Source organism: Suncus etruscus, chromosome 1 (assembly GCF_024139225.1).
Source record: "Suncus etruscus isolate mSunEtr1 chromosome 1, mSunEtr1.pri.cur, whole genome shotgun sequence".
Lineage (NCBI taxonomy): Eukaryota > Metazoa > Chordata > Mammalia > Eulipotyphla > Soricidae > Suncus > Suncus etruscus.
This window is the reverse complement of record NC_064848.1, coordinates 5675692-5703085: the sequence shown is the minus strand read 5'-3', so window position 1 is coordinate 5703085 and position 27394 is coordinate 5675692. Positions and strand designations below refer to the sequence as shown.

Here is a 27394-nt window from a genome sequence, read left to right as displayed (position 1 = left end):
TTCTTCTAATTGCGAAAAATGCTTATTACCCTGTGTCATTACTGATACCTGCCTAATAATAGTTATTACCACTTTCTGACCACTGCGGAGTTTGTTTTAGTTTGCGATTTGATGGTGCTTAGTTTCATTTACGGAAAATGAAGGGTCATTTCATTCATGCAAATTGTTACTTAGTTTAGCAAATTGTTACTTCCCCAAAGCAAGAGGCTAAGGAATCCTTCTGAAGACAAAGTATATGTTTTTAAGGAGGAGTATTTTAGGCAAATGAAAGGAAACCAGAAGAAAAATACCATAGACAATAAGAACTCCCAGAGGGCCAGAGCTGGAATGTACCAGGCCAATACTTGCATCCCTTCCCTTCTTGAAGAGGGACCAGGCAGAGCTGGAAGACTTTGCTTTAAGGACACCTAGCTGGGTTTGGCTTCCTGTTTCCAAAGCAGGCTCACCCTACTCCCTGCCTGGAAGGATGTTGGTTCTGAAACCAGCTTCTGTGTCTGGGCCCTGCATAGCCAGGCTCAGTTCTGGACAGGATTTCCACATTTCGCACAGAAAACCTCGAATGCCCATTTCCGGTCCAGTTTAGCACCATGTGGTCACGTACCACATTCTGATGGCCGGTGATGTAGGGCCAGCCGAGGGCTTGGTGGTCCCAAGAGGTGCAAGCACAGAGCGCAGCCACAGCAGGCTCAACCCCCCCCCCCCCCCGAGTTTGCATAATTATACTTTAGGACATTTGCACCGCGATGAAATCACCTAATGGCACATTGCTCAGCATCGAGGCCGTCATTACGGAGCCTGGACTGAGACATGGAATTTGTTAGCATAAGTTTATCTCAAATATTGCAAAGGACTTCCTTATACTAAAATGGGGTGCTGCAAAACACCCCAGCTTCCAGTGGAATGCAGTTTCCTGTGTTGTGTCAGGCAACCTGAACTCAAGACTTCACCTCCTTGGCCCTCCTTTCTCTTGTTAGAATAATAATAGTAATTGTTGATGAAAGTTTTTCTGCTCTACCAAGTATTTGCAACACCTAGACTTTGCCTTTTTTTCAAATTAACCTTCCTGCCAAACCTGCGAAGTCTCTGATTATTGTCTGATGAGACATTTCTAAGTGATTCGGAGAGATGAAGGGACTTGCTCAAGGTTACATAGCCCAGAGTGGCAGAAACACCAGCCCCAAGCACCACGATGGGCCACTGCTGTTGTGGATCTGGGTATCGCTCTGGGTGGGAGGGAAAGAAAGGGGAGTCCCCTGGCACTGGACTTGTTCCTTAGGAACCACTCATGAAAATGTTGAAGTCCTGGCTGTGAATTCTCACCCCAGCAGTGACACAGCATCTCCTGTCTTTCAGAATCCCCGCCACCCCCTTACTCGCGGCTGTCTCCCCGTGACGAGTACAAGCTACTGGGTAAGTGTGCCATTGTTACCCACCGACTGGGGTTGGGGGTGGCCATTCCCATTGGTGCAGTGGCCTCCCAATGCAGCAGAAGAAAGAAGGGAAGCTGTTTGGGTGCCTCTGAAATGGGGTGAAATTTTACAAACACACCCGCTGTTGGGCCAAAGCAGATCCAACAGCTATAGCAGCCTATTTACTTCTGTAGCTTCTATTTACATCTTGAAATTCCTTAGCTCATCATTAACCTCTCAATGACCTTCAGACATGGGCCTGTGAGAGATGAATGGATTTCAACTTCAGCATCTCGCTGCAAGTTGGAAATGAGTTGGTATTTCTCTCCCTTCCTCCCATTCCCAGCCATCGGAGGTTCTCCTGGTGTATATTAATTAGTAGCATGAAAAATGGGTTGGGCATGAAAACCATGTAGGGAGGAATTTGTCTTCCTCTTTTTGGAGCCCAGAACTTCAACTTGGGCAGAGCAATTGTGGAATGTGACTTTAAAAACAGCTTGTGTGGGGCTGGAGAAATAGGTAAGTGGGTAAAGCATTTGCCTTGCTTGCTGCCCATCCAAGCTCCATCCCCAGTATCTCATACAGGCCCACAAGTCTGCCCAGGGTGATTCCTGAACGCAAAATTATAAGTGAGCCCTGAGGACAGCTGGGTGGAGCCCCGAAACAAAACAAGGCAGAAGCACCCTGTGTGTGGGAGTAGAAGGCTCCGGTTATGGCCAAACGCCAGCGTATGCTTTGTGAAGGCATAGACAAGACCGACTTGCAGGCAGAATGTGTTCTGGGGAGACATTGGGGTGACCTCATTGGGTTTTGGAAATTCAGGTCCTTGTACCCTTGGCCTCTGCTTTCCCCAGGAGAAAGCCTTGGGGCCACTGGTTGCCTGACCTGACTGGTTCTAGGAGCCTCAGGCAGCTGCTGTGGAACTCAGATGCCCACTTTCCCCCCAGCTGACCATCGATGGGTTCGGTTTGGGGTTTGGGAATGCCTCCTCCTCACACAGGCACCATCTGAGGCAATCTGACTGTGCCCCTACTTGTTCTCCATGAAAGAAGAGTGTCCCCAATTACCCTGGAACCTCTCAGAACCTCTCAGGACAGAGTTACCCCATGCCTATACCAGAAACTAGCCCACTCCTGAAGTGTGACCATCTCAAGGATGTGGTACTTTCTTTTTGTGGGGAAGTGGGGAGAGAGTCACACCCGATACGGCTCGGGGTTACTTCTGGCTCTGTGCTCAGGACTTTCTCTCAGAGGAGCTTGAGACCATAAGGGATGCTGTGGTTGAACCCAGGTTGGCAGCGAGCAAGGCAAACATCCTACCTGCTGTATTATTGGTCTGGCTTTTTCAGGCATGTTCTTTAGCTCTGTAGGGGTTGGGGAGAGCATTTGGAGGTTAGATGCTTAGATGAGGACTAAGACTGAGGAGGAGGTGGGAACCCTGGAGCTCAGCGCCCCCTCCCTCAGGCCTGTGTCAGCATTTCTGAGGTTAGCATAATTACTGGAGTGGCTTGGAAGTTCCCGGCAGAGAAAAGGACCCTCCAACTTCAGTCTCAGTGACTGGAGCGAATGGTTAGAATGTCAGGGTTTGTTGCCCAAGGATGTGGGTGGCTTAGCCTAGGAACATCAGGATGGCTTTCAGCTGTAAAGGATGACTCAGTAGCAGGTCTCCTGGATGGTTTTACAAACAAGACAGCTGTGGCCTAGGAAGAGGAAGTGGGGTTCAGAGAGATAGTACAGTGGAAAGGGCACAACCCAGCTGACCTGGGTATAGGATATGTACCCTATATGGGGTATAGGGTCCCTGATGCCCACTGGGAATGATCTATGTGCAGAGTCAGGAATAAGCCTTGAATACTGCTTGGTGTGGGTCTCTTCTACCCACAAAAAAAAAAAGAAAGAAAGAATAAAATGACTTTGTCTAGGGTTTCTCATAACTTGGTTGATTTGCTAATAACTACATTATAGCCACTTCTGTTTTCCCATGGCTTATCCGCTAGGAGTATGGTTTGCTTTTTGTTGTTTTGGCATTCTTTTTTTGTTTTGTTTTGTTTTGTTTTTGGGGATCACATCTAGCTGTCCTCAGGATCACTACTGGCAGTGCTCAGAGGACAATTAGTGATATCTGGAACCAAAGCCAGATTGGCTGCATGTAAGGCAAGTGTCCTACCCACTGTATTATCTCCTCTCTGTTTTGGGGGAGCATCTCTAAGGCATTAAGGTGCTTTAAGGTGCTCAGGTGACCATAATGACCATACTGTCAGGGATTGAGTGATCTCTGTGTAGAGCCGGGAGTAAGCCCTGAACACCACAAGGCAAATGTGTGCAAGGCAAGTACCTTATCCTTGTACTAGCTCTCTAAGACTTGGATCTTTCAAATTTTTGAGGTGGTTTACAAAAAGGAGAGTGTTCAGAAATTAGGAAGGGAGTTAAAAGGCTCTTGCCTTGCATGTAGCCACAATTGTTTTGACCCTGTTTGAAACTCTGGTACTGCATACTCCTCTAAGCCCTGTCAGGGGTCACTTCTGAGCACAGAGCCAGGAATACACCCCACAAACACATCAGAGTATGGCCCCAAAACCACACCAGACCAAACCAAAACAATGTCCGAAGACAAATGACAGGTCTCTGAAAGTCATATTTCAAACTTGGATCTTTATGTCCACCATAAAGCAATTTTGGAGCCCAGCCATGGTTCACCTGTCTCTGGTAGTCTGTGTGTTTGTGAATGGCCACAGAGCCGGCTCAATGCATTTTGAAAAGCTGCAACTTCTTGCTCTTGAGCACCTTGCAGAAATATTGGGCACTCCTTGATTTTCATATCAGTGGAGGGGGGACTTGAACATGGAGCTCCATTTTCCTGACCAAGGTTGGCATGTTCTTTTTTTGGGGGGTTGTCATATTTTGCAGTGCTCAGGGGACCAAACCAGATGGGATGCTGAATTGGGCCCCGGCAGGTTGGGTGCATGCAATGCAAGCATCCTACCTGTTGTACTATGGCTCTGACCTTGGAATATTCTTTCTGTTCCTTTTTTATACAGTGGCTACTCCCGAGGTGGGTGGTGGTGGCAGGGCATAGGGAGCCAGGGGCCATGGTTAGGACCTCATACATGCTTGGCGTGTCCTCTGCCAATTGAAACACCTTTCTGTTCTGTGCCCCCACCCATTTTTTAGGTGGCGAGGGGACCCATACCTGCCACTGCTCAGGGATTACTTCTAACTTAAGTGTTCAGGATAGGGCTCGATGTTAGGTTAGCCCCCTTCAAGGCTAGCAGTGCCTTAGCTACTGTACAATTTCTCTGGCATCCTGAGTGTTCCTATTTTAAACTTAAGCCTCTGAGACCCTCACTGGAAGCACTGGCATAGGGGTTTGACTTGGATAGAGGGGGCTGGGGGGTCAGGCTCAGTGAGGAAGAGTGGGTCTGTCATTTCTGCTTCTCCTGAATATCTCAGACCTGCCAGTTGTCAGCACCATAAATGTGCCTGAAGATGGCACAGCCTGTGATGCCACTCTCTAAATGGCAAGTGGCAGCCAGACTGTGGATGCTGAGTTCCTTGGGAACTTTAGTCACTAAAGGCAAACCTTTGAGCTGGAGAGAGTATAGCAGGGAGGGCTTGCCTGCAGCCAACCCTGGTTCCATCCCTGTCACTTATATACTGTCTCCTGAGCAAAGAGCCAGGAATAGCTACTGACCACTGCTGGGCACCATCTCCACATCCTCCTCTTCCACTCAATTAAAAAAAAAACCTACTAAAAAATAAACACAAAAGCAAAACTGTTAGGAAATTCCTACTGAGAAGGCCAGGGAGAAGGCTTTATATGTTTTGCATATGAAACCCTGAGTTGGATCTGCATTTATTACAGAAATCTGCATTATTACAGAAAGGAAACACGAAAAGAAGTACCCACTTAGGTCCTCAGTGTATTGTTGTTTATTTTGGGGAGATCCTCTTGGGTGATACCTGTGAGCCCTCTATGTAGGGAACCCGGAACCAGTACATATAAGACATGTACTGACTTTATCCCATCTCAGGCTCAGGCTGTGGTGGTGATTTTTTTGCAGATTCTGTTTATGGCCCTATTTTTCCAGGCCCTATTTGGCTGCCAGTGTGGACTGGGCAACTAATGATCAGTATGCCCCTGCGTGGTGCTCAGTGCTCAGACCTGTTCAATGCTAGGTGCTCAGACCTTGCTCTATGTTTAGTGTTTAGGCCCTGATGATTAAGCCCAGCTGCTCTTACCTCCACTGTTAACTCTTTGTTGTTACGTTTTGGGTCATACCCAATGGCGCTCAGGGCTTATTCTTGGTTTCCTACTCAGATTACTCCTGACAGAGATCAGGTCCAGAGTATGCAAGGCAAGTAAGTGCCTTAACCTCTATACTCTGTTTCTGGCTCCACTATTTTTTTTTTTTGTTTGTTTGTTTGCTTTGTTTTTGCGCCACACCCGGCAGCACTCGGGTTACTCCTGGCTCTGCACTCAGAAATCGCTCCTACCAGGCACGAAAGATCATAGGGGATGCCGGGATTCGAACCACCATCTGTCCTGAATCAGCTGCATGCAAGCCAAACGCCCCACCACTATTTTATCTCTCCGACCCCTCCTTATTTATTTATTTATTTATTTATTTATTTATTTATTTATTTATTTATTTATTTATTTGGCTTTTGGGCCATACCCGGCTGTGCTCAGGGGTTACTTCTAATTCTGAACTCAGAAATCACCCCTGACAGGTTCAGGATGCTGAGAATTGAACCCGGGTTGGCCCCGTGCAAGGCTTTGCCTATGGCTGGGCTATGTCTCTGGCCCCCACTATTCTTTTTTTTTTTTTTTTTTTTCCTTAAAAAGAAGTTTCTCATTTGTTCTTGTTTTCTTCTTAGCCTATTACCAGCAGATAACTTTGTCTGGCTCCAATAAATAGTCAGTTACTTTTTGTAGTCTTTTTTTTTTCTTTTGGGGTCACATCAGGTCATGTTCAGGGGCTACTTCCAGGTCTGTGCTTGGGGTTCACTTCCAGCAGTACCCTTGAGGTACCAAGCAGTGCCAAGTATCAAACCCAGGCCTCCTGCATGCAAAGCATGTACTCAGCCCTTTGAGTGGCCTCCCCAGCCCCTGTATTATTTTCTTTTCCTTGCATTGTTGCTTTTTCATAAACAGAAAGTTAGTTCACTTCTAAGGCTCTGTGATCACATGAGACTGAAAAACAAAATACAACCCAGAACACCCAGTTTGCATCTGGCAGGAGGGGGGAGGCCACATTGGTTAATGTTTCATCTTCCTGCTCCCTAAGCCATGTGGTAAAAGGAAAAAATGCCTGCAGGACCGAGAATGGAATTCTAGCTACAAGGGGCCTCCGGAGGCTGTTTTTGTCCCAGGAATTCCCAACTCAGGTTCTCCTGAGTCAGATTGGGCTGGCCCAGAAGTGGGTTCTGCTGGGAGGATGGGGCTGTGTGTGTGAAAAAAAAACAACACCCAGGTCTCATGGAATATCCTTCATGAGTCCCGGGCAAGCCTCTTTCTTCCCAGGGATAGCATCCTATTAAGCACAGGCCAAGAAACCTTTCCAAGCTCGCCTGCCCCCAAAGCATCAGTTTGTCAGGTCAGCAGCAACTCAGTGTTTAAAGAAAATTTTGGGGCTTGAACGGTAGTACAGCATGGGGGGAGGGCACTTCCCTTGCACGTGACCTATATGGGTTCAATTTCTGGCATCTCATATGGTCCCCTGAGCACTTCCAGGAGTAATTCCTGAGGGCAGAGCCAGGAGTAACCCCTGAGCTGCACCGGGTGTGGCCCAAAAACAAACAAAAAAAAAGTGCAGAATTTTCCTTCCCCATCTAGCTGGCCAGCACTTGGAGGAAACACAAATAATGCAGGCCCTAGGAAGTGCTTAGAAGCAGCGTAGGAAAACAGGCCTTGCATGTTTGAGTATTAGGGAGTGGAGGAGGGGAGTTAATCTGGGAGCAACTGCTTGAGCCCTTAATTAGAGGGGTGTAAGCAGGACAGAATGAGGCTGGCTGGTAACTTGTTAAAACAGTTTCCCCAGCACCAGCCAGAGGAAGGAAGGAAGCAAGCAAGCAAGAAGGAACGAATTCAAGAATTTTAATGGTTGTAATTAAGTACGGCAACTATGAATTGTTTCGGGGCTTAATTTAACCTTATCCGAGGAGGCTCCAAGTTGCTACTTGCTCTGTGTCCTGAACTTGGGTGATTTCTGTGGTCAGAGCCATGGGACACGTTTTGGGGTTCGAGGGCTGCAGTGCAGCAGCTTTGTGTTTTGTTTTTTTTTTTTTTTTTTTTTCAGAAAAATCTCAGCAATGGCCACACTCCTGCCTTTGAGTGGGGGATGGGGTTGGGGGACAGGCTGTGAGAACTGTAAGTGCTGCACTGCCCTTTGCAGACACTTGTGTTTATTTATTCATGTATTTATCTTGTTTTTTTGAATCATACCTGACAGTGCTCAGGGGTTACTCCTGGCTCTGACTCAGAAATCATTCCTGACAGTGCTCAGGGGACTAGTGATAGGGTTCAAACCCAGGTCGGCCACATGTAGGCAAGTGCCCTCCATACTGCACTATTGCTCCAGCCCCCTTTTTGGGGACACTGTAGGGACATGAGAAAGGAGGGAAGGAAACACCTACTAAATCCCCTCTCTCTTCCTCCCCCAGATCTATCGGATTCCACATTGTCTTACACTGAAACAGAGGCCACCGGCTCCCTCGTCACAGCTCCGGGGGACTTCTCAGGTGGGTCCATCTTCCTGGCGTTTCATGACACCTATCATCATTGTGGGTGGAGTGGGCATATGAAGGCAGAGATTGAAGATCTTTGTGATTTTTCTCCTTTTCCCCTCTCTCATCCACATGGGATTGCCATTGTACCAAGGCCAGTTTGGTATTGAGACTGGGACTGGAGGAGTTCTTTGGTGCCATGTCTGTCACCTGCAGCTGTCTTTGGGCCAGGTGTCCTCATGGAACTGGTTAGAGGCTCGGTTTCATTCCCACTGATGGGCAGTGAAATGGATGTCTGTGTGCATTATTCTTGTTGGCCTCCCCTCTGTCCTATGTTCCATGGAAGACAAAGGAAGGGTCACAGGAATTGAAGTATGAAAGGAATAGAGGGCAGGGTTGGCTGGGGGCACTGTAGCAGGCCAGGTTTGCCAAATGCCCTGTCTGCTGGGCCCAGAAGCAGAGAGGACCCTGGTTTAAGACATCTCCCCACTTCAGTGAAGAGTCCATCCTGGGGGGCCTTTCCTTCTGAAGTGAGGGTGGTAGTGACTTGGGGGTACTGAGTTTCAAGAAGGACCTGTGGCCAAAGTTAGTTGAGTGTGGGGGTCGGATGTTAGGCGTACCTGTGGGGTTTGTGACCCATGTCTAAGCTGGTTGGCTGGACTGACAACCTCTGAGCTTCTCATTGGGCATGACTGAACCTGGACTGTCACTACTGGGCCTCTGTGCATTCGGTTCTCCATCACCATAGCAACTGCAGCATCCAGCAGAATTGGGTGTTTGACCACAGCTTCAATCCGTGCAGCCTTCTTGTAGCTCAGGCCACTGTGCTCTATCGGGAATGTCTTTCCCACAAGTGTTGTGGGAAATTCTGGTGCCTCTTAGGGTGATACTGCCTCCTTCGTTTCACCCATACTCCACAGCCGTGGGGAGCCTGTCTGTATCAGGTCTGGATAGTGGAGGCCAGAGAGGAGAGAAGGTGCCACATTTTATACTTAGGGCAGTGCCAGTTCTGAGCTTTCGCTTTACTTCGTCCTATTTGCTTCCAATGGCTGCTGGTTGCTCCTGGGACTCATGTGCTTTTCTTCTCTGCCTTTTGACACAACTCAGTTAAGCATTTTGGGGTGTGTGAGAAGCCCTGAGCTGAGTAACTTGATTGTGTTTGGTTTTAGTTTGGGGCCATATGTGTGTGGAATTACGTGGGGACCGCTCCTGTTTTAGCTCCTGCAGGGTCCTCAAACTTTTTAAACAGGGGGCCAGTTCTCTGTCCCTCAGACCATTGGAGGGTCTGACTCTATAAACAAAACTTATGAACGAATTCTTATGCACACTGCATATATCTTATTTTGCAATGAAGAAACAAAACAGACACAAATACAATATGTGGCCTGCGGGCCATAGTTTGAGGACCACTGGTTCAGGAGGTGCTCCAAGAGGTTGCTCAGGAGACTGAGCCAGAAATGTAATGCCAGAAATGGACTCTGGACCTCCTGCGTGCATAGCACATTCTCCAACCCACAAAACCATCTCTTGAACCAGTGTTTGTCTTTGTGGTGGGGTGTCATGGGTAGGCTTGAAGCTAGAAGCTTCTAGATACTTGTGCATGTGTGAGTGTGTTTCCCCACCAGCCCTCAGGATGTGTTTTCTAATTTAGGTGGATCTATCACTGGTTAGTTGAGCTCCTGGGTGCCCCTGGCCATCACTGACTCCGGTGGAGGTATCTGCACCTTTCCTGGACTTAAAAGACCTAGTCCTTGGGGCCAGAGGGATAGCATGGAGGTAGGGTGTTTGCCTTTCAAGCAGAAGGACAGTGGTTCGAATCCCGGCATCCCATAGGGTCCCCAAACCTGCCGGGAGCGATTTCTGAGTGTGGAGCCAGAAGTAACCCCTGAGCTCTGTGGGTGTGACCCAAAAACCAAAAACCAAAAACCAAAAAAAGACCTAGTTCTTGATCTTGGTCATCAGAGATAGCTATCAAGAAAGAAGTGTCCCAAGTTTCTGCAGATGGCTCATTCCCTCAGATCTGGGGCTGTTAGGGTTGGCTGCCTTGGGAGTCCAGTGGGTCTGCTTGGAATGCCCACAGAACCCAGTGGCTACCCTTGACTGCGAGTGAATCCCGTGCTTTAAAGAAGAGAATTGGACACTCCATATCTGTAGGATTCCAGGGGCTGGGGGAACTGGGAGAAAAGTAAATGGTAGCCCATGGCAGGACCCAGGTCTGGCAAGCTTTGCTTGAGTTCTGGGTTGTCAGCGAATGGATCCCCCAGCATGGACTCCAGATTCTTTTCATAGGATTTAGAGCTGTGGGTCCTGGCTGTCCTGTCCTGGAAGCCCACAGATTTGGGGGGAATAGCTGTTTACTTGGAGCACAAGCCCAAGGAGGAAGTTCTGGAGGGCTCCAGCTGGGGTGGATAGAGCTGTAGTGAAGGGTTCTGCCCTAGGCCAACTGAGAATGGAATTAGGAAGGTGAGGGTGGGCGGGGGAAGATTTTTTATTTTTCTTGTTTTGGGAGCCACATCTGGTGATGCTCAGGATTTAGTCCTGGTTCTGTGCTCAAGGATCACTTCTGGTGGACTTGGGAAATTAATTATAAGGCATGTGGGAGATTGAACCCAGGTCAGCCACATGCAAGTCAAAGTGCCTGACCTACTGTGTGTACTGTCGTTCTGTCCCATCTGGTGGGGGAGTGTTATGTCCAAGGATGGAAAACAGATGTTTACTGATACCACCTTGCCCTTGCTGCAGGATGTCTCATTCCTCTCATTGTCTCTTCACTGCATCCCAGTGAGACACTTTGGAGTGTTTGTCTGTCCCCCACACCCCTCATCTATAGGTGAGGTGTTAGCTCACGGCTGCCTGGGCTGTCCCAGAGTGAACAGCCAACCAGGATTGTGGTATCGGTACCAGCCATGTGCTGCCCTTCCAGTACCTGGAGCCAGCGGACCCTGACCAGCTCCCAGCATCCCCAAGCTGTGAGGCCAGGCAGGGAGAGTGACCATGAGGATGCTTGGGGCATCGGCCTTATCGGGATGTGGGGTAGTGTTGGGGCCAGGCCTCTACTCACTATATGGACTGTAAAAACTTCTCAGAATGCCCCAGACAGCATCAGCCAGTGGCCCTGAGGGTTGGCTGTTCCCCGAACCTGGCTCTTCCGAGGCAAGGGGAACCCCACTCCCCCTATTTGCGTTCGTCTCATACAATGACAATCACAGCTTCTGGCCTGGAACTGGCTATTTTTATGCAGTTCCGAAGTCTGTGTTCCACTTTCCTGTTCTGCATTTGAGGGCACTTTGGGGAATGGCAGGGGATTTTCAAGGCTCAGTCACAGCTGGAAAAGACAAGGACACGGGAGGTGGGGGTGGGGGGACAGTGGGCCTGCAGCCCATTCTGGCTTAGCCTCGACTTGAAGCTTTCTTCTCCATATCGGTCCAGATTGAAAACCAGAGCTCCCTGGGTCATGGCCAGGTGAGGGGCAGTCAGCACTCCCACTGAACTCCAGGCTCTCTCCAGAGTCCAGTGGGATTCGGGCAACATTAAAAACCAGGGCTCGGGCCCGGAGAGATAGCACAGCGACGTTTGCCTTGCAAGCAGCCGATCCAGGACCAAAGGTGGTTGGTTCGAATCCCGGTGTCCCATAGGGTGCCCCGTGCCTGCCAGGAGCTATTTCTGAGCAGACAGCCAGGAGTAACCCCTGAGCACCGCTGGGTGTGGCCCAAAAACCAGGGCTCCTTACTGGCAAGCCTTCAGCTCCATGGTTCTCTGGTTTCCTTGCTCATTTAGGGTCTGGGCTGCTGCATGCTCCCTTCCTCACTGTTTGAAGTCCCACCAGGTCCTCACAGGCAGAATGAGACACAAACAGGAACAATAAATGTCACTGCTTCCTGCACATGCTGGGAGGTGCCAGGAAAACTCCTCAGAAGAGGTGACCTCAAAGTTATTTTATTATTTATTTATTTATTTATTTATTTATTTATTTATTTATTTATTTATTTATTTATTTATCTATCTATCTATCTACAAGGAAAGGATTTGGAATATACCTGGTAGGTGCTTAGCACTTGCTTCTGGTTCTGTGCTCAGGGATCACTCCTGTCAGTGATAACCAGATGACCTTATGCAGTGCTCAGGACTGAACTCAGGTCAGCTTCATGTAAGGCAAGTGCCTTTACCTCTGTACTCCCTTTGACCCCTCCATTTTGAATTACGTAGGACAGATGGGAGTCTGCCGAGGGGGTGAGATTGGGTCACACATTCCCAGGTTGAGAATAACAGGTGCAGAGGTCTGGAGGTACAGAACCAGTTATCAGAGAAGTCTGTTTTGGGGGGAGGAGGAGATACATCTGGACATGTTTAGGGTTTACTCCTGGCACTCAAGAATCACTCTTAATAGTGCTTGGGGTATCAGATGAGGTGCCAGAAATCAAACCCGGGTTAGATGCATTCTGTACTATCACTCTAACCCCAACCCCATCCAAAGGATTTTCTGAAGGACTGGGAAGTATAGAAATGAGGCAGAGAACTGGAAGAGAGGATTTAGGCCACTCACAACAGTGCTGAGGGCTGCTTTCAGGTCAGTGCTCAGGGGTTATTCCTGGTATTCTTGGCGGCAGGGATGGGGGAAATCATGCTGTACTGGAGATCTAATCCAGGGCCTTACACATGCAAGTCATGTGCTTTCTCTTGACCTTTTAAGAAGGGATTATGTAGGGCCAGAGCATTGCATTGCACGTGGCAGACCTAGGTTTAATCCCTGCCACCAAATATGGTCCCCTAACCACCTGAGTGTAGCCCTAAAACAAAATAAGCAAAAAGTAAAAAAATAAAGAATGAGTCAGGTAGGTCCACAAAAAGGGTCCTGCTGGATGAATTTTCAATGTTCTGTACTGGACACTCAGCCCTTGGGGAGCTCTGGCCTGCAGGATAGACTACAGTCTAGCACGGCCCTGAGGATGGCCCATATCCGGCCTGCCATCCTGGGATCAGGAGGATTGGTCTGAGGTCCACTATAATGTAAATTCATACTTACACCAAGTAATTTCATATGCAAACTCACACTTGAGACTGTGGAACATGCATCAGCTTCTGCTGTTCTTTGTTTTTATTTGAGGGGAGGGTTTGGTCCACACCTAGCTCTGTTCTCATCAGCAACTCTAGGTGATGCTCAGGGAACTATATGTGGTGCCGTGGATAAAATCAGGGTCTACCACGTGCAAGGCGAAATTCTTAATCTCTGGACTATGTCGCTGGTCAGTACTGCATTTTTGTAACTTCAACGAACTATAGGACTTTCTTTTATTAAAACTTTCCTGTGTCAGGCCTGAGTGATGATACAAAGGACTGAGTACATGTTATGTATGCTGGAGGCCCAGATATTGTCTTCTGCATCATCTGGTGCCTTGAGCATCACTGGGAGTGACTTCTATGCACCACCGGGGATGGCCTCCCTCTAAAGAAAGTGATTATAAACATGCTGAAAACCTCTTCCATGTGTATCAATGCCCCCTGCTTCCCGAAATGAGTGTTTGAGGCTGGGTAGGTGTGGTGAGGAGCAAAGGTGGCATGGTGGACCAGGGAACACACTGTCTTGGATGTGCTGGGTCAGAGGTCTGGCTGACCTGCAGTTTGGGTAGTAATCAGAGAGGTCTGGTCTGGATTTGGACCTTCCTGACCTCATAGCATCAGGTGAGTCCCTCACAGTATTGATCTGTGCTCAGTGATCCCTGGGGTCACCCAGTCCTTCCTCTGGGGGTTCCTCAATGTGCTTCTATAGAGGGGTGGGTCCAGCTTTGGGGCCTTACAGTGTATCCAGATATCTGGAACTTCTGCTCATGTTAGGGGCTCATTTTCCGAAAGCAAAACTGAGATAAGCACAGGGAAAAGAATGGATAGGGATGGGACACAGATGTGTCTTGCAGCTTCCCCATGACCCCACATCCCACAGCATTCCAGCTTGAGGGCTAGAATGGGGGTAAACTGAAGGCTGCTGTATGTCCAGACTGTTCCCTATTTGGGGTAGCCAGTCAGTAGATGGATCTACTTCGCACCCATGCCAGGTGACACAAAGTGAAGAAAGATGGACTTTCCATGCTAGGAGCTGATTGGGAAGGGTGGAGCTAGACAGCACTCAGAAATGTGGGCAAGACCCAATGCTAGCAGGGAATCAAGAACAGGGCATTCTTCAGCTTCCAAGAGTAAGTGACTAAGTGACTTTGAGTTGGGTTTTGCAGGACCAGAAAATATAGATAATCTGTCAAGATGGAAGGAAGCCCCCTTAAGGAAGGGGAAGTGACTAGAAGCAAAAGGTGTGTTAAGAATGTATTTGTAGGGGCCGGAGAGATAGCATGGAGGTAAGGCGTTTGCCTTTCATGCAGGAGGTCATCGGTTCGAATCCCGGCGCCCCATATGGTCCCCTGTGCCTGCCAGGAGCAATTTCTGAGCCTGGAGCCAGGAATAACCCCTGAGCACTGCCAGGTGTGACCCAAAAACCAAAAAAAAAAAAAAAAAAAAAAAAAAGAATGTATTTGTGGGGCCGGTGCAGTGGCGCTAGAGGTAAGGTATCTGCCTTGCCAGCACTAGCCTAGGACGAGAGCGGTTCGATCCCCTGGCGTCCTATATGGTCCCCCAAGCCAGGAGCGACTTCTGAGCGCATAGCCAGGAGTAACCCCTGAGCATCACTGGGTGTGGCCCAAAAACCAAAAAAAAAAAAAAAAAAAAGATTGTATTTGTGGGGAAAGAGGAGAAAAGGTGGTTGTAGTCCGATTGTCTTGAATTGAATCTTCTGGAAAGGGAGCAAAGGGATTGTCAGGCTCTACTAGGTCTACTAGGTCTGACCTTGGGGAGAATTGACTAGAAGAATGAGATGGATAAGGCCAACCAAGTGAGTTTCTGGAAAGAGGCTGGCCCAGCAGAGGCCTCCAGTCTTCTCCAGTCTTCTCCCTCTTCTCCAGTCTTGGGGACTCTCTTTTTCTCTGGGCTGTGAAGCAGGTGGTGTATGCTCTCAGACGAGTTCACCGAGGAGGCACGAAGTGACCGTGTGGCCTCAGAGTTCCCCAGACACAGATGATGGCAGTTCAGATGATAGTATTGGCAGGGCTAAAGTCGGCCTGCCTCATCTTTGAAATAGGGATTCACATGAGGCAGCTTTTATGGGACTTATGCTAGACCCCTTCAGTCATGGCCAGAGGACCATAGGATAGCTTGATCAGGAAGGTGGTGGTTCTGGACTGGTCCCCAGCACAGGGCCCAACCTGTCGAGAACTGAAGGGAGAGAGTGTCACCCAGTGCAGAGAGATTCCAGAGAAAAATAGAGATGTACTTTCATAGGGAATGATCCCACTTAGAGAGCAACTGGCTTGTGTTTGTCATTGGAGTCCTCCCCAGACTCTTGTGGTTGCTCCAGTGCTCCTGGTACGTGTTCCCCACGTAATGTTGGGGTCACACACACGCAGGTCTGTGTCTACCAGTGCTGCCCCAGCTAGCAAAGTGGTCTTGATAGAAAGAACTGAAGTGTCAGGATGATAGTGAAGCAGGTAGGGCATTTGCCTTATAACTGGCCAACCTGGGTTTGATCTTCAGCATGTCATGGTCCCCCCCACAGCATCGGAGTGGTTCATGAGTGTAAAGCTCTGAGCATTTCCAGGTGTGACCTAAGAAAAAAAACAAACCAAAAATATAAAACAAAACCTCTGGACTAGAGCAGCACGCAAAGAAGCCTCTGCAGGGTTGTCCAAGGTGTGGCCTGTCACATCTGCACCCCAGGAAGATGCACTCTCGGCTCCCATTCTTCTGTTATTCCTGTGGCCCCGGTGCCTCTGAGAAGAAGCTGAGGGCCCAAAGGCTGTGGATGAAGCCTGGCCCCTAACTAATTCCTGATTACTGGGGCTACCCACCTCTGTCACCAGGGAACCCACAGGTTTTCTGAGGGGACCTGAAATTCCAGAAAATGCACTTGGTTGCCTCCAGCCTAATCATAGCCATCTGTCTGCTAGACTCACAGCTTGCCTACTGCTGTCCCTGCTGGCACCCTCCCCCCACCCCCCAACCCCTGCATCTCCAACAATTGGAGGCACACTTAAAAGTTTCCTTGTCAGGGCACCACCGTGCTTGCCAAAAACGCTTCCTTTGATGCAGAAAATATAGCCCGAAGGTACTTTGTCAGATGTTTTTATATTAAACATTCTCCCTCCATGGCCCTTGGCCACTGTGGGAAGCGGTGGTGAGACATTGCTTTTCCAGTTGCCCTTGGTGGAAAAAATTCCCAGTTTTCACCTGGCTGCTTCCCCCTAGGCAGCTCTCAGTCCTGACCAGAGCCTGGCACTTCCAGCCAGAAAGGGTGAGGCCTTGAGGGCTGGCACCTCTGTGGACCAGCAGCCATGATGACCTGGGGGTGGGTGCTTGTCTCACCCCATGCTAGAAGTTTCTGGAAGAACAGAGGTCTCATGACTGGAACAGACTGGAACAGACATCAAAGCGACCGACCCAGACTGTGGGGCGACTCATGGAGGAGACTTGAACTGATCCTTAGCTGAAGAGGTGGGAGTGTGGAAGCTGCTGGATTGATTTCTTTGCGCGGGGCTGGGGATGGGACTCTGTGTCACCCAACTGTGAAGTTGCTATTGAATGCCTCCTGAGCCTGGAAACTTTTTCTTTTTGCTTTGCTTTTGGTTTTTGGTTTTTGGTTTCTGGGCCACAGTTGGCAGTGTTCAGGTATCACTCCTGGTGGGACTCGGGAGACTGTATGGTACTGAGGCTTGAGCATGGATTGGTCATAGGCAAGGCAAGTGCCTTCCTTTCCCATTGCACTGTTTTCCTGGCCCCTAGAAGCTGCTTTAATTTGGGTTGTCTTGGGCAGAGCATGGGAAAGCAGAGTATCATGCTGTGGGTGCTGGTTTGGATATACTGGGCACAGGGAAAGGTTGCTGGCAGCTGTGGTCAATGAAGTATGCTGGGCAAGGCTACATGGCTATCTGGCGTCCTGCCATCTCTTTGCAGAATAGGGTGAACCAGGCACCTGGTAGGCAGGTCTGTGGATAAACTGTCCTTTTTGGCCAGCCCCTCAGAATGTGTGTGCTTGGGAGTCCCCAGAACTCTTCCTCCCTAGGCTCTGCCTGTTCACTTTTTCTTTTCTTTTGGTTTTTGGTCACACCCAGCAGCGCTCCAGGGATTACTCCTGGCTCTATGCTCAGAAATCACTCCTGGCAGGCTCAGGGGACCATATGGGATGCTGGGATTCAAACCACCAACCTTCTGCATGCAAGGCAAATGCCTTACCTCCATGCTATCTCTCCGACCCCTGTTCATATTTTTGGTGCAGGTTTGCAGTCGCCTGCCCTACCTGCTGTCTAGTTAGAGGTGCTACATCCCTGTCTTTATTCGAAGTTGTGAAGTTCTCCAGAATCCTCATTCTACTTTGGGCTAAGGGGCCATGTGGGGCCACACCCAGGCCTGCCTTCTAGTTCATGAGAGAAGCGGGCACATTTTCAAAGCAAAGGATTCCAGGGCAGACGTCGGGAGTGAGGCTTGGGGGCTTGATGTAGGCACAGAGCCACAGCTTAGGACCTGGGCTGCAGTGGATGCATAATTAGTTTGCGGGACAGTCTTAGGTGATTTCCGCCAGGATGCCCAGTCTCACAGAGAGACACAGGGTCCCTTGCTTGGGGGAGCCTGGCTACAGGGGTTTCTTCTATTGATGGCCTAAGAGAGGATTTAGGAAAGGCTGAAAGGGTCCAGGCACTTGGGGCGATGGTCTGTCTCCACTCACCTGGCTATCCGGCTGTATTTTAGTGGTCAGTGCCTCCCTCTGGATGAAGGTTAGGACCTTCAGGGCAGAGCCTAGTGGCAGGGCAGAGTCTGGCTCAATCCAGGCCTCTTGCATCCAAGCAGGTACCACCTGCCTTCCCCATCCTGAAACTGGTCCATGGGCAGAGCAATTTGGCCAATGCCTTCTGTGTATTCAGGATCTGGAAGAACTTATAAGAAGGTCAGGCTTCTGTGCCAAAGGCATTTGAGATGGAGATGGCCAAGAGATTTTTTTGCCTACATTTTTCGTCACATATTTTGTAGAATTTTGTAGAAATCCCTCGCTGCAGATTACCTACAGTAGGCTGCAAGTCTGGCTGCTGCTCGGCTGCTGCAAGGCTGTAGAGGTCTAAAGCTGCCAGGGCCCGAAGCTGCAAGGCTCGAAGGGGCCTGTGGGGTGTAGCTGGCAGGCGGGACCTTGTGCCCACCAAGGGACACCAACATGTAGCGACCGCTTGCCAGGGACTGAGAGAAGAGAGAAAGAGAAACTAAGTATACTTTTTATTCCTTCTGGAGTTTGAGACCTGTGCCACCACCCACCAGGGGGATTCTGAGAGAGAGGGAGAGATAGATGGACATGACTGGGAGAGGCCCTGGGACAAGAAAGAAAGATAAAGGTATAGATACAAAGCAGGCAGCATCTCTCCAGTGCTTTTAATTCTGGCCCCCTTGTGGATCAGTAGGCGCTGCTTTTATCACTATCCTGGGCCCCCCTGCAAAGGTCCACATCTTTCCTTTTATCCCCAGATTGACAAGGGATGTGTGTCCCAGAGGCCATGTCCAGGTTCAGCTGTCACTGCAGTGGGGGGTATCCAAGAGATGTGCCCAAGTTCAACTGCCATTACATCAACAGGATGGACATGAGGTCTTTTTGCCTTCATTTTCTGAATTCACATTTTGTGGTCCATATCCAGCTGTGCTTAGGGTTCCTCCTGGCTCTGCTCTCAGGGATCTCTCCTGGTGAGGCTCAGGCACTATAGCATATGGGGGGATCCAACCTGGTCAGCCACATGCAAAGCAGGCATCCTATCTGCTACCTCTCTAGGGTGTTGGGAAGTTCCCAGATGACTGACTTGTGGCACATGTTTAGGGGAATGGAGAAGCTGTCTCAACAGAGCATGGCCATCTTGCCCTTGGGCTGTGGCTGCTCCTTATCTGCCCCTGGTGGTACCTCGTGCCTCTCTAGGCACTGGACATTTAGCAGCATGTTGTCCCCTGGATAGTCCCTTCAGTGTCATCTGATGGTGGGAATGAAGTGGTATGGGACTGCCCTGAAGGTCACAGTATGCACATTTGATGCTCGAAAGCTGACCGGGAGGAGGGAAGAGATGGTGGTTAAAGTGCCTTGTTCCCACACCCAGTGGCAAAGGCTATGGTCAGATCAGTGCCAGGAAGGACATGACTGTCTCTCATTTGCAGCAAGTATGTGATTCTCTGTGAATTAGCGGTGGGGTTAGCCTCCCCTATCCTCTTTATTTGTGGAGGTGGGCATGTTTTAGGTCACACCTGGTGGAGCTCAAGAGCTTACTCTTGGCTCTGTGCTCAGGGATCAGTCCTGGTGGGGCCAAAGGGGGTACCTTATGATATACCTAGGATTGAACTTGGTTTGACTCCATGCAAGACCAGTGCCTTCCCACTGGACTTTCGTTTCCACTTGGGGGTGAACAGTTTAATTAAACTATTTGGGGCCATCAAACCTGCACTGGTGGACAGAGACACTGGAATGATCCTTAGGGCACCTGGGAAGCTCCCAGGTTTGGGTCAGACTTAACCTGCTATAGCAGCACTCTTGTTCTACTCTGCTTATCATCAGCAGGCCTGGCTGTACCGTAGGGGTGCTGGAACCTGCTTTCCCAATGTACTTCATGTCCATGGAGGTGATTCATGAGGTTAGCAAGAAAGAAGGAGTGGAAAGTTGGGAGGCCTCAGAAATCCTGGACCCTCAAGTGCCCAGGACCTCTGTCTGCTCACAGATGGTGCCTAGCCCAACACTTGGATTAACTTGGGACCCTACCTGTCCTCATACCCCTTCAGCTCTGTCTCCTTTTTGAAGGCCCTAAGCAGGGCACTCTGGGAAGAGGGAGAGGAAACTAAACATTGGAAAAGAAGTGTGTTTCCAATAAGCGAGGCCTTTCAGCAGTAGCCAAAACATTACATTCCTGTGCCCTGGGAGCAGCGAGTTTGGCTTGCCACTCTGGGCTATGAATCTTTTTTGGGAGTCGGGTGGGACTCTTGCTTCATTCTGGGAGGGGTGGGGTAGGAAAGACACACACACACACCTCTCACGGACTCCAGCCTCCCCCCCCCCCCACAGGACTCCAGTCCCCAAAGCTAGGGGGTGACTTATCTGTGGGGCCTGCATGCACGCCATCATCTGAGAATCCTTTCTGCACCCACCCCTCCTTTGCTGGGTGCTTTGAAGAGTTTGAGGTGTTTATAGGCCTGATTCATGACCTAGTTACCAGGGCTTTCCACGGAAATCACTTATTAAAGGGGCCACGCTCTCAAGGACATTGCAGTGAAGAGAGGAGGCCTGTTAAAGGTGGCAGACTGGGGAGACAGTCTTGGATGTTGGGGCAGGGGAGACACTCTTATAAAAACAAGGCTCAGACATGCCCAACTCAGGTCCATGAAAACCAGAGGAGAGCAAAGCTCAGGATCCCATCAGACCCAGCTTCATCCCTCTTGTCCAGATGTGGGACATGTGGGTTCGTGGGTTCTGCTGATTCATGGCTTGGGCTCTGCTACTGGTCCAATACCTCCTCTTGGCCCCTTGGCTCAGGGAATTTCTTTGGAAGGAAACATCAAGGCTGAGGCTGCCTAGCTGCCTTTGTCAGGGATGGGTAGGAGAGATGTCTGTAAGAATTTGCCCCATGTTCCTCCACATCCCTCATTGGAAAGGTGCCTCTGGTGCTTTGAGGTATATAGAAAGCTTCTCCTTTCCAGGAAGGCCTCTGGGCTGCTGCCACTTCAAGTGACTTTCCACTCCTGATTTTTGTCTCTCTTTGTCTCTCTCTCTTTCTCCCTTTCTTTTTGTCTCTCTCTTTCTTTGTCTCTCTCTCTTTCTCCCTTTCTTTTTGTCTCTCTCTTTCTTTGTCTCTTCTCTCTCTTTCCCTCTTTCTCCCTCTTTTTCTCTTTTCTCTTTCCTCTCTCCTTTCTTCCCACTCCTATGCAGTACCTGTGCAGCTCCTTCACTGGACTGTCTCTGCACTGATTTTTCACTGTCCTAGCTGGACTGAGAATGCCTTCTGGGCAGAACCCAAGCCTTCTGTCCTTTCAGAATGGGATCAAGAAGCCAGTGGTTCTTGAATCCAGCATTGCTCACTACAGGCGGGAGGATGTGGTTTAGTTTTGACCACCCTCTTCCCTTCCTGGCTCTTCCATAGCAATCAGCACAGAATTATGGTGGCAAAAATCTGAATATCAAACATGGATCTCCTAGACAACAGCTGGTTGGGGAGGGCATTTTACCTTGCATGCAGCTGGCCTAAGTTCGATCTCTAGTTCCATTAATAATCTCATGAAATTTGCTGAGAGTGATCCCTGAGCACAAAAAAAAAAAAAAAAAAAAGCAGCTAAGACATATTCCTGTTCCTTAGTTGCAGTTAGATTCTGTTATTACTTGTTCCCTCACATAGGGCAGAAATTACTGGGTGTAGTTGTTAGGCACCTTTGTCTCCCATTTTGACCCCAGAGCTTGTGTCCTTGAGAAGTCATTTCTTCTCAGGATAGAAATTCCACTGGCCTTGCATCTCATTGACAAGAACTCAGAATAAGCCAACCCCTCCGAGGCTGAAAGGCATTTGCTGGTTCTGCTTGTTTGGGTTTATTAGATGCAGTTGACAGAGGGGAACACATTTGGAAGGTGTGCTCTTCTGTGAATTCTGACTGTGATGGCATACTATCACCCAATGGAAACAGGGAACAAAGTTCTTAGGAGTCTTCTTAGTAGTCAGCCCTGCCTCCCCCAAGTAGCTGGCAACCACCAATTTAATTTCTAGGTAGTTTTATTTTTGTATTTGGGGGGGGGGGGCACAGGGGTTACTTCTGGCTATGCGCTCAGAAATCGCCCCTGGCTTGGGGGACCATATGGGATGCCGAGGGATTGAACCGCAGTTCGTCTTAGGTCAGCCGCGTGCAAGGCAAGCACTTCATCGCTGCTCCACTGCTCCAGCCCCTATTTTTGTCTTTTTCAAAGTAGTCAACAAATTGAGAGCAAGTGACCTCCTGTTCCTTTTGTCTTTCCCTCAGAATAATTTCTGGTGAGCCAGCCAGGCTGCCTGTATGGATTTGTGTGTAGCCCAGGGCTACTTATGACTTTACACTCAGGAATTACTCCTGGTGGTGCTTAGGGACCATATAGGATGCTCGGGATTAATACTGGGTTGGTCCAGGGTGGAATGTAATAGGGGGAGATGGTACACTGGGAGCTGAGGTGCAGATGGCCCTGATGAGGAGTGTACTGTGGAGTAGAGAAATTTCTTACCCTAAATGAGAACACAGCAACTCAAATGGAGTGTGGCTTCTTGCTGAGTTTTGAGTGTCCCTCTCCAAGAGGGCTACTATTCTTTATTTTTATTTATTTTTATTTTTATTTTTTTGGTTTCTGGCCTACACCCGGCAGCACTTAGGGGTTACTCCCTGGTTCTATGGTCTGAAATCGCTCCTAGCAGGCTCAGGGGATCATATGGGATACCAGGATTTGAACCACCGATCTTCTGCCTTATCTCCATGCTATCTCTCCAGCCTCAGAGGGCTACTATTCTAAGATAGGTTTTTCGAAGTTGTTTCCCAGTCTGTGGCTTATCTCTTTATTTTCCTGGTGGAGCTTATGTTTTTGTTTGGGCTACACCTGGCAGGTGCTCAGGGCTTACTGCTGGTTCTGTGCTCTTGGATTACTCCTGGAGATGCTTGACGGACCATATGGGGATCAAAACTGGGTCAGCTACATCCAAGGCAAGTGCTCTACCATCTTTCCCTTGTACTCTGACCCTAGTGGAGCCTTTGAAAGAGGAATTTACAATGTTCCTCAACTCCCATTTACCAATGCTTTTCTTCACAGGCTTTTCTGTATCATTTGAAGAACTCTTAACAAACCCAAAGTTCAAAAAAATTCATTGTTTTCTTCTGTAGTTTCTAGTTTCATGTTTTACATGAATTGAGTTACATTTTGTGTACAGTATATTGTCTAGATTATTATTAGTAGTTTCTTTTTAATACACCCAGTCATTGTTTGACCATTTGTTGAAAAGGATGGCCCTTTTGTTTATTCTGTTGGTGCAGTGGTCCTCAAACTATGGCCCGCGGGCCACATATTGTATTTGTATCTGTTTTGTTTCTTCATTGCAAAATAACATATATGCAGTGTGCATAAGAATTCGTTCATAAGTTTTGTTTTTACTAGAGTCAGACCCTCCAATGGTCTTAAGGACAGTGAACTGGCCCCCTGTTTAAAAAGTTGGAGGATCCCTGGTTTAGGGGCTACTGAGGTTTGCAACCTGCAAGTCTGAGGCTCTCGGACATAAGTCCTTTTTCAAAATTATTTTGACTTCTTTCATATCCAAGTTCATTTTAAAATTAACTTTTACTTCTCTACAAAATCCTTTTGATTCTTGACCAGGACTTCATTGTCCCATAGATCAGTTTGGGCAGAATTGACTTTTTGTTTTGTTTTGTTTTGTTTTGGGCCACACCCGATGACACTCAGGGGTTACTCCTGGCTATACACCCAGAAATCGATCCTGGCTTGGGGGACCATATGGGACGCCCGGGGATTGAGCCATGGTCCATCTAGGCTAGTGCCAGCTAGGCAGACGCCTTACTGCTTCGCCACCAGGCTCCCGAGAATTGACTTCTTGACAAATTGGGTTTTCCCTTCTATGAAGACGGCATAATCCTGCCATAGATTTAGAACTTTGATTTCTTTCACCAACATTTTATAGTTTTCAAAATCCAGATCTTACATGTTATTGTTCAATTGATATCAATATAACTTATGGGGTGGGTTTTATCTTTTGGTACTTTTGGCAAAAATTGTTTCAATTATTTATTAGTAGGATAGAGAAATACCATCTTTTTTAATCTGTCCATTTTGTATGTAGGATTTCAATGGCTCTTGGTGTTTTGCATCCATTATGAAAGGGAGACTTGGGAAGTAGAAGATTCTTTCTCTTCTGGTCTCTTGGTGACATCATCTCTGCCATGTTATTTCTTTGTGTGTGTGTGTGTGTGTGTGTGTGTGTGTGTGTGTGTGTGTGTCACACCCAGCACTGCTTAGGGATTACTCCTGGCTCTGCTCAGAAATCGCTCCTGGCAGGCTCAGGGGACCATATGGGATGCTGGAATTCGAACAACCGGCCTTTTGCATGCAAGGCAAATGCCTTACCTCCTATGTTATCTCTCCGGCCCCATGTCATTTCTAAGACAGCCAAGTGTGAATTGATTTTATAGGGACCCAGGTGGGCTTCTTGGGCTAGTGCCCTCAGCCCTGTGTATTGGTTTACTATTGGTAGGATGGCAAATTGTGGGGAGCTCTGGATCAGATATACTGAGAAGGTTGCTTCCCTAGCACCCCATCTGATAGATGGAATGCCTAGAAGAAAGCCTAGATCTTACCTTAGGAACCCTCATTTCACAGAACCCAGAGACAAGGCACTTGGCAGGGCTGCCCGTTATATGATAGAACATGAGGTCTTCTATATCCAAGCCTAGCCACCCCTGCTCCAGTCTGGAGAGGGAAAACTGCCAGCCCAGAATGCTTGGAGGAAGTGAGAGAGGGAAGGACGAAGAGGCCTGAGAGGCTTCCTTGCCAGCGGTGCCCTTCTGAAGTGGCCAGTTCACTTCTGGCTGTTTTCAAAGTCACAAAGCACCATGCTTAGAAATTCGGGTTTTGGCTGACCTCTCCCCGAGTGTGGAGTTGAAAGGCCTTTGTAACTCTTGGTTTGGAACTGAGTCTGGGCATGACTGGGGAAAAAACTGGAGCCCATTAGTTCTGTTGCAGTTGCATAGTCTGTAGGGGAGGGAGAATGGCTGCATCTCTCCAGAGTGTCTGAAGATGGCTCTGAGTACCAAGAAGAGGCGAGTGTTGGTGGGGAAGAGGATGACACACACACAGAGACAGACAGACAGACAGACAGACAGACAGACAGACAGACAGACAGACACACACACACACACACACACACACACACAGCATGGCTCTTCTGAATGATGTGAGCATAGGGAAAGAAGCTGTGTGCCGCAACCTGACTTTTTCTCTGAACCCAAGAGTTGGTGTTAGGGGTTTTCACTGAAGATTTATAGCAGCAGATGAAAAAGTTATCCAGGGGCTAGAGACACAGTAAAGCGGGAAAAGCACTTACTTGTATGCAACTGATCTTGGTTTCATCCTCAGCATCCCCTGTGCTCCACCAGCAGTGACCCCTCAACACAGAGCCAGGAGTAACCCCTGAGCAGGGCTGGGTGTTGCAGAAACAAAACAAAAACAAAACATTTAGGAAAAGAAGTAAAGGTTCTGGAATAGGGGAGTCGGTGACACCACATTGCAACTAGACTTCATGCTACAGAATTCCACTAGAAGGGACCCTACGCATTGGGCATATAAATACCATGATTCTGGTGTTTTATGCTGGTTTGTGCTTTCTTTGAGCACTGTAGTGGGTCTCTTGGCAGTGCAGCAGCAGCTGGTTGGTGCCCCTACCTAGGATCTGGGCAGAAGGGCAGGCAAGTGCTTTGGCCAGCAGATGGCCATGCCAGCTGGTCTTTCTGTGGCATGCCTCATTCACAACGGAGGGCCACTTGAATCCTGGCAGTGTCCCCACAAGGGTGCTGGGACACAGTCCCAGAGCCCTGGATTCACACAAAAGAGTTGGGAGCTGGATTGACCAGAGTCCGCCGGCCACCCAAGCCAATCCAGACTCTAGGACTGGGCTGGAGCCAGACTTGATGGCATTGTGCCCTCCTGGCTGGCCTCTGTTCTGGGTTCTTTGGCACGGCTGGTTGTTACAACTTTCCCTACGGGCCTCTTCCTTTGGGAGCAAATCAGGGTAGGAAGACAAAACATAGTGGTCTATATATTTTAATTTTTTTAGATATATGTAGTCAAGGACGGAGGGGACACTTCAGTCCAAAGTCACTGGACATGGACACTCCGTGAGGCTGTCTCAATGGTGATGGAGTCAGAGTGGTGTTAGCTTAGCTTGTGTTCTGAGAAGCAGGCCAAGGTGGGGTGGGATCTTGCTCTCTTAGCTGCAGGGAAGGACCATTTCTCTGGAAAAGCCAGTGAGAGAAGCCAGAAGGGCTCAGACCTATGACTGGGTGGCCCACAGCGTCAGCCTGATCTAGGTAGCTCCAGAACTGGGACAGCACCCTTGCTGATCTGACCTGAAGACAAGGAGCCAGTCTCGTTCCATGGCCGTGAGCAAACAGTAGTCCGTGTGCAGCCGTGAGTGGGTGCTACATCCTGAATCACATGCGTGTACGTAGTGTCTCCTGACTCCTAGGATCAGCCTCAATTATACACGTGTTCTGGGAGGTCATGCTGCTGTCCTTTCTGCTGTTGGTGAATGCTTGGAATTTTTCATAATGAGAAAAAAAGTCTCTCCGGAACTGAAACAAGGTCCCGAGAGGAAGGAAGAAAAGGGAGCTTGCAACCACCACCCCCCCTCAGGCACTGGCTGTGTGCCAGAGTCTCACAGACTGTCACCTGGGTTGATCCCCAAATACGGATCTAGGACCGTGATGCAGCCTGACTTAATGAATAAAACCAAACCAAAACGAGATCCAGAGAGATAAGACGGGGCTAAAAAAAAAAAAGTACTTGTCTTGCACGAAGCTGACCTGAATTCGATCCCTGGCACTACATAGGGTGTACCATGAGTCCTGCCAGGAATGATCTCTGAGCATAGAGCCAGGAATAAGCCCTTAATACCACCACCCTCTTCCCCCTAAATAAAACCAGCAAGGTCCAAGATGTCCAGTTGTATTTGAATTTCAGAAGACAAAAAAAAAAAATGAAACAACAAAACCATGTGTTCCAGGTAGAATTTGTGATATGACTGCCATTCAAACAGGACTCTTTAGTCTGATATTTGCTGTTTATCTAGGCATCTTGTACTTTGCATGGCCACCCTGGTAGCTATTTTATAAGGAAGGACACTGAGATTTTTACTCAACAAAGATTCTATTTTCCTATCTGAGACTCCATCTGGCATTACTCAGAGACAACTCCCAGCTCTGTGCTTGGATGTCATTCCCACTGGTGTCAGGAATTGAACCCAGGTCTCTCACATGCAGAGTGTGTTTTGCATATGCTCAGTCACTTGAACAACCTCTCTGGCCCCAAGATGCCATTTTCTCAAGCCTGCTGGGCACAACTGCACTAGTAAAAGGTTTGGGGAAAAGTTATCTTCCAGGACATTCCTAAAGGTGAAATAGACATTGATTTCGAGAGCCTAAGAGTTAGTT

The 27394-nt window shown here is 48.7% G+C and overlaps 1 protein-coding gene across 1 annotated transcript in view; it reads left to right on the top strand.

Annotated features, from left to right (window-relative positions):
• Nucleotides 1-27394, top strand: part of SMAD6 (SMAD family member 6) — a 73889-nt gene that overhangs the window by 7192 nt on the left and 39303 nt on the right. The window contains exons 2-3 of the mRNA XM_049777901.1: nucleotides 1354-1410; nucleotides 8072-8149. Of these exons, the coding sequence (XP_049633858.1) occupies nucleotides 1354-1410; nucleotides 8072-8149 (135 nt within the window). The remainder of the gene's footprint in view (nucleotides 1-1353; nucleotides 1411-8071; nucleotides 8150-27394) is intronic.